General features: G+C 37.0%; 1 protein-coding gene across 4 annotated transcripts in view; it reads left to right on the top strand.

Moving 5' to 3' along the window:
• Positions 1 to 14,845, top strand: part of SAMD8 (sterile alpha motif domain containing 8) — a 42,081-nt gene that overhangs the window by 10,526 nt on the left and 16,710 nt on the right. For 2 of the 4 annotated variants that reach the window (XM_036095285.2, XM_036095286.2), the window contains one exon: positions 9,282 to 9,874. In XM_036095285.2, coding sequence (XP_035951178.1) covers positions 9,282 to 9,874 — 593 coding nt within the window. Of the gene's footprint in view, positions 1 to 4,211; positions 4,262 to 6,673; positions 6,913 to 9,281; positions 9,875 to 14,845 lie in introns of those variants that run through there. The other 2 variants (XM_036095287.2, XM_078077551.1) reach the window with 2 other exon arrangements.

Below are 14,845 nucleotides of genomic sequence, written 5' to 3'. Positions count from 1 at the left end.
TTAACAACTGAGTCACCCAGGCGCCCCTACGTATGCTGTTTTTAAAAATGTATTTGTCAGAAAGAGTGTAATCGCTGCCATTTTTTCATCTCGTGTAGTAGTTCCTTCATCTCTTGCATCATCATTTTTCATCATTTTTTCATCATCATTTTTTAGAAGCTGTTTCCTTCATTCAGTCTGTTAAATACTTTTATGCTAGCTTCAGTCCTCACAATCTGTTTTACACTTTTCTGACAATTATTCTCTGTAAAGCACACGCATTATGTGATCCTCTTGTTCAAGAATCTCTAGTGTCCAGGGGTGCCTGGGTGGCTCAGTCGTTGGGCGTCTACCTTCGGCTCAGGTCATGATCCCAGGATCCTGGGATCGAGCCCGGCATCGGGCTCCCTGCTCAGCCAGGAAGCCTGCTTCTCCCTCTCCCACTACCCCCTGCTTGTGTTCCCTCTCTTGCTGTGTCTCTGTCAAATAAATAAAATCTTAAAAAAAAAAAAAAAAAAAAAAGAATCTCTCGTGTCTATAGAATATTCTGAACTTGACAATTAAAGGTTTCCATGATCTAGCCCCAATTTATATATATATATATATTTTTAACATTTTATTTATTTATTTGACAGAGAGAGAGAGCAAGTGTGCTTACAAACAGGGGAGTGGCAGGCAAAGGCAGAGGGAGAAGCAGGCTCCCCACAGAGCAGGGGAAGCCCGATGTGGGACTCAATCCCAGGACTCTGAGATCATGCATGACCTGAGCCTAAGGCAGTCACTTAACCAACTGAGCCACCCAGGCGCCCCCAATTTCTATTTTCAACTTAATATTCCAGTACTCCCTTATGCCCTGTGGACACTAATGGTTCTTCATTGTTTTTTGTCTTCATACCCTTGTTCATGCAGTTTTCCTCTACTGGTGTACTTTTATTTCTCCATCTCTATCCACAGTTTCATCTTTCCTTAAAGGCTCAGCTCAGATGTCACTTCCAAGAACTCTTCTGATCTTACCAACTGGAAATAACTTCTCTTTTACAACTCCCTTAACTTTCCAATTTTTTAAACGTTTCATTAAGTAAACTGCTTTGTTATGTTTTATGGATTAAGCAAGCTAATGTATATAAAGAACTAGCAGCTGTAATTGATTTTACCTTTTTTTAAAAAATGACTTTCTTTAATATCCCTTTCTAGATTAAAATCATTGGGGGCAGGCTCTGTTTCAGATTCATCTAGGTAAGTGCCACTTGCCTAGTGCAATACCCTTCACATGGTATGTGCACAATAAATATTTAATAGGTGAACAAACATAACATGAGGGCATTTTAATACTGTCTTTATCCCCAATGCCTTATTACTTGACATCTGCATATAGCAGACAGTAAATGTTTGAGACTGAACAGTGTAAAATTTGTGATTCAAAAAGCTTCCATCAAAAAAAAAAAGCTTTCATCATTAGGCAGTCTCGTTTATGTAATCTTTATGTACTGTAACTGAAAACCTTTGATAAATTCCTCTGCTGATAACTAGAAAATATTTAATATTTATGAGATTCAATCCCTACAGAAGTACAAGAACCTTCAGCTTATGTGAGATGGTGTGGTGTAGTGAGTAAGAACATGGACTTTGAAATGAGATTGCCTGGGTGGAAAACTTGTCTGTAGTAGTTACTAGTACACATTTATCTTGGCAAGTTATTTAATCTATCTGCTTCAGTTATTTCATCTGTAAAGTGAGGAAGATAATAATACCTACTTTATATGGTTGTGAGAATTATTTGAGCATACACGTAAAACACTGAACACTTCCTGGCACTTTGTAAAAGTCTTAAAATGTTAGCTAATCTAATTATTGTCTCTTGTTACTTCCTGAAAATGCACTGAACACAGGTCAGAATTTAGAGTGTGTGATTTAGGATATAGATATAGAGACTACTTAAAAATAAAGTCTTAAAAAAATAAATAAAAGATAAAACAGGTCCAGTCAGGCAGAGTCCCCAAAGCAACTAGGCAAAGATCAAGCAGGAATTATTATTGCTATTATTATTATTGTTATTATTAAATGAAATCACATGTGAAATAACTGTGGACGGTGTCTGACTTGTCATAGATATTCGTAAGTGTTAGTTTCCTTCTATTAGCTCGCTCTTTCCCCCCTCATTTTACAGATTAGGTATTTAGATGCCACAAAGTTTAGTCACCTAAAGTGTTAATATTAATGAAATTAAGCTCCAAGAATTTTGACAACCAGTTTGCTGCTCTTCACCATATCATGCTGCTTTTCCTTAAAGCTAAAGGACAGGTTGAAAATAAAGCTATTAAATCCTACCAGGGACTTACAGATTTAAAAATATTACAGTTTTTTTTTTTTGCATTCTTACTATATTTTGAAGACTTATTTCCTTATAATTATCAGAAATATATAAATTGTGGATAAATTTGATCAGTTATTTAAAAATAATAAAAATTTTCAGGGCACCTGGATGGCTCAGTGGTTAAGCATCTGACTCTCGGTTTTGGCGCAGGTCATGATCTCATGGGTCAAGAGATCAAGCCCTGGGGGCTCCCTGCTCAGCGAGGAGTCTGCTTAAAGATTCTCTCCCTCTGCCGCTCCCCTGCTCGCTCTTTCGCGTACTCTCTCTCAAATAAATAAATCTTAAAAAATAAAATAATAAAAATTCTCTGTTTTCTGGGTATTAGGTTTTGGTATTATAAACAGATTCTAAAGAATTATTTTTAGTGTAAAATAAATGCAGTTTTTCTTAATACATATCAGCAGTCAACCCTAGAGTGTGATACTTCTTTACCAGCAGTTCTATGTATATGTTTAACTGTTTTATTCAGTTGTATCATTTAGATTATAATATAGGAGAGACAGCTACTCAACACCAAATCAACATGTAATGGATAAAATAAGATGTGTGTGAAGGGACTTGAAAGGTTAAATGTTAGCTAAGCCAGAAATAGAGGAACAAGCAGAATTAGATTGGATGGTCTAATATAGTGCTTCAGAATCACTTGGGGAGCTTTTAAAAAATGCAGATGTCAAGCTTCTGTCCCCTCAGGGATTCTGATCCAATTGTTCTGGGGTGGGGCATGGGCAGTAGAACAGGCATGTTTTTAAACTTCAGATTAGGGGCGCCTGGGTGGCTCAGTCGTTAAGCGTCTGCCTTCGGCTCAGGTCATGATTCCAGGTCCTGGGATCGAGCCCCGCATCGGGCTCCCTGCTCCGCGGGAAGCCTGCTTCTCCCTCTCCCACTCCCCTGCTTGTGTTCCCTCTCTCGCTGTGTCTCTCTCTCTGTCAAATAAATAAATAAAATCTTTAAAAAAAATAAAAATAAAAATAAAAAATAAACTTCAGATTATTCAAATGTGTAGCCAGGTTGAAAACCATTGTATATATCAATTCCTTGGAGCATAGGCAAAGGAGTCAAAGGCTTTTAAGATTTATTTATTTATTTATTTGTTAGAGAGAGAAAGAGAAAGAGCACAAGCAGGGGGAACAGCAGGCAGAGGGAGAAGCAGGCTCCCCACTGAGCAGGGAGCCCTTGATCCCAGGACCCTGAGATCAAGAGTCACATGCTCTTCCAACTGAGCCAGCCAGGCACCCCAACTTTTTTAGTGTCTTTTGAGATAATCATGTGGTTTCTCTGTTTTAGCTTATTAATATGGTGAATTATTTCAATTTTCAAGTGTTAAACTAACTTTGCATTCCTGGGATAAATACCACTTGGTTATGATGTATTAATTCTTTCTTAAATATTGTTGGATTTGATTGCCTAAGATTTTAAAATTTTTGCATCTATGTTCTTAAAGGGCTATCAGGCTATAGTTTATTTTCTTCTTGTGCTGTCTTTGCCTGGTTTTGGTATTAGGGTAATACTGGCCTTATGGAATGAATTCAGAAATATTATCTCCTTGGGGCACCTGGGTGACTCGGTCAGTTAAAAATCTGACTCTTGATTTCGTCTCAGGTCATGATCTCAGGATGGTAAGATCATTTCCCATGTTAGGATTCTCTCTCTCCCTCTCCCTCTGCTCCCTTCCCCTCCCTCAAAGAAAGAAAAGAAGGAAGGAAGAAAAGAAAGGAAAGAGAAAAGAAAAAAGAAAAGAAAGAGGGAAAGATTGGTTCTCTCCTTTTCTGGAAGATAGGAAAAAATGATATTTCTTGTATTTCATTTTGAATAATTCCTATTGTTATGTCTCCAAGTTTATTATTCTTATCTTTTACAGATAAGAATCAGCTGTTAATCCCATCCAGCATATTTTTCATTGCATATATTGTAAGTTCATCTTTAGAAGTTAGAATTGAATGTTCTTTGTGTCCATGTCTAATTTTTTGAACATACGTAATAGAGTTCTTATAACTTAATTTCCTTGTCTGCTAATTCTATTATTTGTATCAGTTTTGGGTCAATTTTGGCTGATTGGTTTTCTATTCATTATAGGTGAATTTTCCTACTTTACATGTCTGGTAATCTTTGATTGGATGCCAGATATTATGGATTTTATCTGGTGCTGAATACTTTTGTATTCCTAGTAATATTCTTGAGCTTTGTTGTGGGAGGTAGTTAAATTACTGGAAAACAATTTGATCCTTTTGGATCTTGCTTTTAAGATTTGTTTGGCTGGACCAGAGACATGTTCATTCTAGGGCAGGGTTTCTCAATATCAGCACTATAACATTTGGATCAGTTAATTCTTTGTTGTGAAGGGCTATGCTGTGCTTTGTAAAATGTTTAACAGCAACCTTTAGGTGACCCCCCCCAGTTGTGACAACGAATAATGTCTCTAGAAATTGCTAAATGTGGGGAGGGGTGGCAAATTGCCCCCAATTGAATAACTACTGCTTTAGGATTCATTTTGTCTCACTACTATGACAAGATCTTCCTGTGTGCTTTGCCCAATGCCCCATGGATTGTGAGATTTTTTTTTTTTTCTAGTCTGGCTGTTTGGGGTAGGCACTTTAATCGGTCTTCTGTGTATATTGGATGTTGTTCCCCCCTAATCTTTCTGGGTGGTTCTTTTTTCTGTCCTATTTTGTTTCCTCATGTGTATGTGATAATCAGTATTCAGCTGCATATTCAAGGGAGAGTCTGCAGATCTCTGGGGTTCTGTTTTAGTCTTTTTGAGTTACTATAACAAAATTACTAAAATTACTGTAGACTGAGTGGCTTAAACAAAACACACTTATTTCTCACAGTTCTGGAGCCTGAGGAGTCCAAGATCAAAGCCCAGCAGATTTGGTGTCTGGTGAGGGCCTGCCTCCTGCTTCATAGTCAGTCATCTTCTAGCTCTGTCTTTTTTTTTTTTTTTTTTAAGATTTTATTTATTTATTTGAGAGAGAGAGAATGAGAGACAGAGAGCATGAGAGGGAGGAGGGTCAGAGGGAGAAGCAGACTCCCCGCCGAGCAGGGAGCCCAACGTGGGACTCGATCCTGGGACTCCAGGATCATGACCTGAGCCGAAGGCAGTCGCTTAACCAACTGAGCCACCCAGGCGCCCTAGCTCTGTCTTTAAATGGTGGAAGGTGTGATAAAACTCTCTGGGATATCTCATATAAGGGAACTAATCCCATTTATGGGGGTTCTGCCTCATGACCTAATCACCTCCTAATTGTGGGCTAGGATATCAACATACGAATTTTGGGGAGACACAAGCATTCAGTCCATAACAAGTTCTTTCTGTTCGTCTTTCTGCTCTCCAGTATTCTATTTCATGAACACTAGCCACCTGCATCTCCCCAAACTCTCAGCTCCATCTCCTCAACTCAGCAAGTCTGCCAGGCCTCACCCATTTTGTGTCCTGTGCCACACATCACTTGGAAGCTCTCAAGGCAGGGGCACCTGGGTGGCTCAGTTGTTAGGCGCCTGCCTTTGGCTCTGGTCAGGAAGCCTGCTTCTCCCTCTCCCACTCCCCCTGCTTGTGTTTCTTCTCTCTGTGTTTCTCTCTGTCAAATAAATAAAAATCTCTTATATATCTATATAGATATATATATAAAAAAAAAACTCTCAAGGCAGTAAGCTGGGGCAGTAGGGCTCACTTTGTTTCCCGTCTTTCAGGGATCTTTTTTGTCCGATGCCCAATGTCTTGAAGCTAGTTTTTTCTCCCCCCCATATATTTTGTCTATCATTTGGTTGTTTGAGGTGGGTGGGTAAATTTGGTCCCTCTTATTATATCTTGGTCAGAAACAGTCCCTTTAACTGATAATTTATTCATATTAATTATTGATTAAAGTTGAAAGTGTTCTGGGGCGCCTGGGTGGCTCAGTCAGTTAAGCGTCTGGCTCTTGATTTGGGCTCAGGTCATGATCTCAGGGTCATGAGATAAGAGTCCTGCATCAGGCTCTACGCTCACGTGGAACTTGCTTGGGATTCTTTCCCTCTCCCTTTGCCCCTCCCCTTCAAAAAAAAAAAAAAAAGCTGAAAATGTTTTTAAAAACTTACTAATCTAATTTCTTCATTTTTGGATTTGTATGAAACTTCAAACTCTCCTGTTTCATGTAGTTTCTATGGCACAATAGAAATATTAAATTGGCCCTAAAGCCTTTTATCATCTTTTTAATATACCTCTTTAGAGCAGGTTTTCACAGTGTTAGCTAAATATGGGTCTCTAACTATATGTGGTAGCATACAATTAAAGGACATGTCCTGACCTGATGAAGCACATTAGTGGAGTGTGTCATGTTTTTAGGGCATTGCCACAGCAGGCTCAAAGACTTCCGGAAGGCTTCCTTGTGTAACTCATATTTTCTAGCAGCTAAAGCACCAGTTTCAAAGCCTGTTTGTTAGCCTGATTGAGGGTGTAGAGAACTGGTGATATAAGACGGGGGAAAAAAACTATGAGAGAGAAGATCATTTTGAGCAGTGTATGAGACAAAACCGTACTGAAGGACAATGCTACAAGGATGGGAGTGACTTGGAACCCATTGGTGGTAAGCTGTTTGAGAAAGGAGAAAGGCAGCAGAATAGAAAATAAAATGACAGAAGAAATCTGGCCTTTTTGTGTGTGAGATGAGCTTACCAAATTTGCTACATTGTTACTGCTACAGAGTTTGTAGCATGTGCTTGTTGGATATTCAAAGATGAAATAATTTATTCAGAGCATATCAGGAAAAAGATGTATGTAGTGGGTGGGATGAAACCATCTGGGTATATATATGAACTAAAACAGCAAAATGATATTTTATTTTATTTTATTTTTAAAAGATTTTATTTATTTATTTGACAAAGAGAGAGCACAAGTAGGCAGAGTGGTAGACAGACGGAGAAGGAGAAGCAGGCTCCCTGCTGAGCAGGGAGCCCGATGTGGGGCTCGATCCCAGGACCCTGGGATTATGACCTGAGCCGAAGGCAGACGCTTAATGACTGAGCCACCCAGGCGCCCCGCAAAATGATATTTTAATGGAATTTTATATATGTAATAACTTATATAAAATGATATACATTAGTATGTATAAAATTCATAAAACGTGTAATTCCTTGGCCTTAGGAAAGGCAGTGTAGCTAGAAAGAGCTGAGTAAGAGAGACTTCTTGTAGCTCTATAGTATGTAAGAATTATACAGCCTTTTAAAACATACAGATCCTTATAGGTGGATGTGCTGTTAATTTCCTCAGACTGAAAAGCTGTTGTGGATTGATAATATGAAAAACTCTGGAAACAAAATATGATTTAAGGCTTCCAAAAACTAGGATTGCTTTTTTAGCAATTTAGAAATATTTAGTGAGTGTTTCTTGCTGGCTGAGTATTTCTGATGGTGTAAGTGGTGCTCATGTAGTTAAGTATCTGCCTTTTTCAAGTGATTATGAGTCTTCATGGCAAAAGTTTGTGTGGATAGGGGAAGAAAGGAGGACAGTAGCAGTTTTTCACTTTTTTCAGCATAAGTAAGCATAGAAGGTTTTTCATAGCCAGATATACATGTTATAAAGAAATGATAAACACCAAAATCAAGAATTACTTTATCTGGAAAGGGGGAGGAAGAGGATGATATCAGAGAGGGACAGTCACTTGTATTGATGTTTTGTTTTTGGCTTTTTAAAGCAAACTTTTAAAATATAGTTTAACATATGTAGAGAAAAGTGTAGATCATGAGTATACAGCTTCTTGAATTTTTATGAAGTGAACAGACCTGTATAACTAATACCCAGATTAAGAAACAGAACATCTGTATTGGAATTATTTTATATTTTTTTTCAAGCTGGGTAGTGGGCACATGGGTATTTCTTGTATCATTCTTTGTTGTTGTTGTTGTTATGCTTTAAAAAAGTTTGCCTACTGTGTTTTTTAAAAAATCATCTCAGAAGGAAATAGGATCTTCAGAAATCTGGAAAATGTCATAAAACCCACATGCTTTAGTAATTGAGAAAACGTACTTTAGGGAAATAGGGTTTTTTTTGATGTAGGCCTTTGTCTCCTGTGTATCTTATAAACCTGATAGAGGCCCAAGTTACTGAAAGTTTTAAAATGGAAAAAGAACATAAACAGAACTGTGTGGATCAAAGTAGTAAAAATTATTAGTACTTCTTGAAACAGTACATTATTGGCCTTTTACAAGCCAATATAAAGTTTGGGTCCTCAAATTTGTGAGTACATCAAAATGACAGTTGTCTTTTAAAAATTTTGTCACTGAAATCTCAGTGATAGTTTAAGAAGGAAATTGCTTATTCGGTTCTATAATGGTATATTCAAGGTATAGGATGAACTGAGCTATTAAGATATAGATATTCATATTTGGTTTACAGGCTTTATATCTATTGTAGAAATCATTATTTGTATAGTGGATAGAAATATGTTTAAGGAGTTTCCTAAAACTAGTTATCTGTCTGCCTTTGTGTTGTTTTTTGTTTTTGTTTTTGTTTTCTCATTTTGGAGAAGTAGGAGATACTTATTCGATCAAACATGAAGATTTCTGAAATTTGTTTTATTTTTATGCATTGCATATCTTTCTATATCTCATTTTATGAAAAGCATTAATATATGATTTTTCTCAATTATTCCAACAGTAGGCTTTTTCTAATTAAATTATGGTTGCTATGGTATGGAAAGGCCATTTGTAGAGTAATTTTTTGTAAAAATGTTTAGTCATTAGCCTGCTGTTGGGTTTATATGCATAAAATTATTAGAATGTTAATCTACTGAAAACCAATCATTGAGTAATTTTTGTTCCTTTTACTCTCTTCTAGAAGCCAGTAGATCAATGTAAATAAATTATTGTTTCTGGTATGTTTACATGTATTTGGTCTTAAAGGAGTTTTTAGGACACACTGAAGTTTCTGTTTTGTTTTCCTGTTTTCCCTGGACAGGCAGTGGAGGAGGAAATGGCTATTCCTAATCACCTCTGTATTCGTCGCTGGACTACCAAGCATGTAGCTGTTTGGCTAAAGGATGAAGGCTTTTTTGAATATGTGGACATTTTATGTAATAAGCATCGACTTGATGGAATCACATTATTAACATTGACTGAATATGATCTCCGGTCTCCTCCTCTGGAAATCAAAATTTTAGGGGACATTAAAAGGTTAATGCTTTCAGTCCGAAAATTGCAGAAAATACATATTGATGTTTTAGAAGAGATGAGATACAACAGTGACAGTCCCATGGGTTCCATGACACCTTTCATCAGTGTTCTTCAGAGCACAGAGTGGCTCTGTAATGGGGAGCCTTCACATGACTGTGATGGACCCATCACTGATTTGAATTCTGATCAGTACCAGTACATGAATGGTAAAAACAAACATTCTATTCGAAGATTGGACCCAGAGTACTGGAAGACCATATTGAGTTGTATATATGTTTTTATAGTATTTGGGTTTACATCTTTCATTATGGTTATAGTCCATGAGCGAGTGCCTGATATGCAGACCTACCCACCACTCCCAGATATCTTCTTAGACAGGTAAGTTTTGTTTCTAGTTGCCAAGTTTGTAGAAAATTGCTATAACAGCAATTGATAATAATGTATTTATGATAATTATGTTGTTTATTATTATTTTGGTTGATATACACTTTCTGTTTACTTTATCTGGTAATACATGAAGATGTGCTTTGAAATTGCCTTTTTGTCCTAGAGTAAATTAGACCTTAGGCCTATGTGAGTGGGAAAGGCTACTGCTTAGTTTATTTATTTTTTTTAATAGCTATATTATAGCTCCTTGGGCAGTTCAGATTGTAAAAGGGTTTCGTGGAATGTTTTCTCTAATAAATGAAATTTGGTTACATTTTTTTTATGATGAACGGGGTTCAGCCTTTCCAAAAGTAGGGGGAGGGCTCCTCTATCACCACATAAATTGAGATTATCATAAATAGTACAAACTGATTCATTGATAGTATCTTGTTTTTATGAAATGCTGAGTATATAAAAAAGAATATAGTATATGCATATGAAAAATAAGAATAGAACAAAATTCAAAACTATTAGTTTTTATATTTGTGATTTTTTAAAGCTTTTAAAGTTTGTAGAGCTTTCTTGTTTGTTTTTATAAAATGTTTTATCCTTCTGAAAGTGCCTTATAGTATATGTTTTTGTTTTTAAGATTTTATTTATTTATTTGACAGAGAGAGACACAGCGAGAGAGGGCACACAAGCAGGGGGAGTGGGAGAGGGAGAAGCAGGCTTCCCACTGAGCAGGGAGCCCGATGCGGGGCTCGATCCCAGGACCCCAGGATCATGACCTGAGCCAAAGGCAGACGCTTACTGACTGAACCACCCAGGCACCCCTAGTACATGTTTTTTAAAATGAAATGAATCAAAGTATCCATATTAAGATGTCAGAATGACGTACATATCATATTTTGTTCCTTTCAAACCCTGACTAAAAGTATAGTAAAGAGGGTTTTTTTTGTTTAAGTTGTAAGCCTACAAGGATGGGGCAGATAAGAGAGGAGAAAGCAGTCATACATTTTTGGCAGTTTGAAAGTAGATGGATGAGTGGCAACTAACAGACCTAAAATAACCTAATTCTAAAACAGCAGTTAGGAAAACAAAACCAACCCAGTCTATGTTACAGATTTCTCAAAGTTCTGGATACTGCAGGTGAAAGGGTGGTGCTAAAATAAGAAGAATTGAGTGAAAACTGTTTAAGAAGCTGTTAGATCCCTATTCTATACAGTTTTCCCAACTATAAACAGAAGAACTTAAGGAAGTAAGGAAGAAAGCATGTGGATATCTGGGGAAAGAGTATTCTAGGCAGAGGAAATGGCAAGGTGCAAAAATCCTGAATTGGTAGTATACTTAGCATGTTCAGGAAACAGCAAGTGAGGGATGGGGAGAACAGTTGGAGATGAAGTCTGAGAGGAGACAGGAATCCAGATTGTATAGTGACTTGTAGACCATATTATGGACTTTAGTTTTCATTCTGAATGAAAAGGGAAGCCGTTGGAAAGTATTTAAGAGAAGAGTACAGTGATCTAACTTCCATTTTAAAAGGTAACTGTAGTTGTACTGAGAATTGCCTGGGTATGGATGTGGGTGTGGGAAAGCAGGGATTAAATTACTGAATTCATCTAGACAGAAATGAGGTGAACTGGATGAGGATAGTAGTGGGAGAGATGGTGTGAAAGAGTCAAGTTCTATTCATATATTTAGAAAGTGCAGCCAACAAGATTTGCTGATAGATTTGCACGTAAGGTGTAAGAAAAAGAAAAGTCAAGGATTACTCTTAAGATTTAGGACCTGAGTATCTGGAAGGATGGAGTTGCCCTTTACAGAGATGGGAGGATTGTGGAAGGAGCTGAGTTGGAGAGAAAAGTAAGGATTTGGTTTTGGACATGTCAAATTTGAGATATCTTTTACACAAAAGCAGATGTCACATAAGAGATGGAAAGATGATTTCTTTCTCTGGATTTCAGAGAGATACAGGCTGAAATTTGGAAGTTGCCAAAATAGGTAAAGCCATGATGTAAGATAAGGTCTTCTAGGGAATGAGTTTGGAAGAGGAAAGAAGATTGAAGATGGAGCCCAAGAACATTATAACAGAAGTCTGAGAAGTTAGGCAAAACCAGCAAAGACAACTGAAAATGTCAGGGCAGAAAGAGAAAGTAGTATCCTGGAAGCCAACTTAAAAAAAGTATTGTAAGAGGGCAGGAATAAATAATTAACTGTGTCAAGTTCTGCTGAGGGATCAAATAAAATGGATAATTGGCCACTGGATTTAGCAACGTATTGGTTATCTGTGACCTTCACAAGAGTTAATAAGAACAAAAGCTAATTGTTATGGGTTCAAAAGAGAATAGGAGACTTTCTGGAATTTACCTAAAGATATATATCCACAAATGTGAAACAACATATATACAAAGTTATTCATTGTGATGTTATTTGTAGTAATTGTAAATATTGGAAATAATCTAAATGCTTATCCATGGAAAACTGGTTGGATATACTATAGTACATCTATATAGCAGAGTACTATTTAATCAAAGAAGAATGAGGAAGATTTCTAAGAACTGTTTTGAACTGGTTTTCAGTGTGGGGCAAGGAAAGTATAAAATGAGTGAAACAGCTCTTGTTCCATAAAGCAAGGGAGTGCACAAAACCAATGAAAGCATGTCAAAAGAGCATATGAGTTGGTTTGAAGGGACTTGCACTGATCAAACTGGGACAGTTGGAACATCAAAAAGCATAATGATGGTAGTGGATTCTAATATATTGAGTAAGAGAATCTGTGAATCCATAGTGATAAACAAAAAGTGGTGGATTGAGAGGGGATATTCTTCAAAATAATACGAATAAACATAGATGGCCTATTTTGCAACATCCAACGTAGTAATTGATTCAGGCAAGTCGTCAGTAGATGCTGAACTCATTAGGTGAAAGGTCAAAGATGTTCACATAATCTGAAAATATCACTTAATTACATATTACTTAATTACAAGGAGAAAAAGGTACCTTTACAATGGCATGGTCTGACATGCATCGTTTTAACCACATGATCAAATGTAGCATTGCTATTGGACAAAGTGACATGTGCATTGGAGGTGATGTTCACAACATCACCTATATAATAATCTTGCCCCCCAAAAATATAACCTAAATCTAATCATGAGGAAATTATCAGACAAATCCAGAACATGGAACAGTTCTGAGGCTGAGGTTTTATATAGACTATAACCAAGGCATAGTGGGAGAAAGGAGGAAAACTGGCCTGGAAGAAAAATGAGGATCTTATTTTTAAAGTATACAATTCAGTGGTTTTTTAGTATATTTGCAGTTGTGCAACTATCACCGCTAATTCCAGGACATTTTCATCACCCCAGAAAGAAACTCCTATCCATTATCAGTCCCATTTCATTCCCTCCTCCCTCCATTCCCTGGCAATCACTAATCTACTTTTTGTATCTGTGGATTCGTCTATTCTGGACATTTCATGTAAATGGAATCATACAATATGTGGCCTTTGTTTGTGATTGGCTTCTTTGATTTAGCGTAATGTCTTCAAGATTCATCCATATAGTAGTATGTATCAGTACTTATTCCTCTTTATTACAGAATAATATTCCATTATATGGATATACTACATTTTGTTTATTTGTTCATCAGTTGATGAATGGTTGTTCACTTTTTGGCTACTGTTAATAATGCTGCTTATGAACATTTATGTACAAAGTTTTGTGTAGACCTATATGTGATTCTTAGTTTGCAATGGGATTTGAAAGTTTTGCCTAACTCTCTATAGTGCCTCCCACTACAAATCTTCATGCTCTTAAGCATGGAAGCTTTATTCATAGGAGAATTATAGTTGGTGCTGTCAGTGTTCTTTTTCATTTTCTCAGATCTCTTTTTCGTTTTCTTGCACACGGATACTCCCAACATCCAGCAAATGTGTCTCTGTTGAAAAGCTGCATCTGAGCTGTTGAACACATTTTACCTGCTTGGAAAGAGAGGCAAACATGCTTAGGACTTTACATCCCACCAGCAACAGCCCTTAATCAATGACTGATGAGATGGGGCATAAATATTTTCTCTTTACTCTATTTGGGACAACTTTTACGTCAGACCTACACTGTCTCACAAATTCTCCACAGGATTGAGCCATAGTTAACCCTTGCCATAGTTACTCCACAAGGCTTTGTTTAATGTCTCACCCTTGCCTTGCTTACTTGCCTTCCTGATCTCATTTCCTCACTACACTAAGGTTTCTCTTGGAAACGCTCCTACTCACTTTCACACTGGTCTTTATTTCAGAGTCTGCTTCTAAAGCTTATGTCACACAATTCCAAGACCTTCAGCACATCATAAATAGAAAATTAGAAGGAGAAAGGGATGGATACCTCTGTAGGCAGGCCCACTTACAACAGTGAGAAGGGATAGCTGATAGCCATAAAAGCAAGGGAAGAACCAGAAGCACTATAAAAAGCAAACATAAATAAAGGAAAAACTACTCTAGTCTGGAGCTTAACCTTCATTTCTTAGTAGTCCCTGAGGTCATTACTGTGTTCAATGCAATAATCAGTGTTCACAATCATGACTAAATTACCAAAGAAAATTAAATTTTTATCCAGAAAAAAAGAGACATATCCATGTAATAATGTGTTTCAGAAAACTTTGCATCAAAATAAATATGAGATATTGAATAAACATTTCCTCACAACACTTCACTAAAATGACAGTAAAAGGAGATGAGGGGGAACCCTATAATCCCATGAAGGCAAAAACGGTGATAATGATGAAAATTTGGAAAGTAGAACGCTGAGTGCCTATTGTAAGATTGGGAATGGGAACTAGGAGTGTCCAAGAGGTGAGTTTATTTGTATTTCAGAGCTCCAGAAAAACTCCCCAAACAGGTGGCACCAAGCATCTTTCACAACCAGGTACAGATAAGTATGGGAGAATTGGCTGAAAAGCAATTTAAGAAGCTTTTAGACCTCTATT

The sequence above is a fragment of the Halichoerus grypus genome, chromosome 7, assembly GCF_964656455.1.
Source record: "Halichoerus grypus chromosome 7, mHalGry1.hap1.1, whole genome shotgun sequence".
Lineage (NCBI taxonomy): Eukaryota > Metazoa > Chordata > Mammalia > Carnivora > Phocidae > Halichoerus > Halichoerus grypus.
The sequence above is the reverse complement of the archived record's forward strand: the minus strand, read 5'-3'. Positions and strand labels throughout refer to the sequence as shown.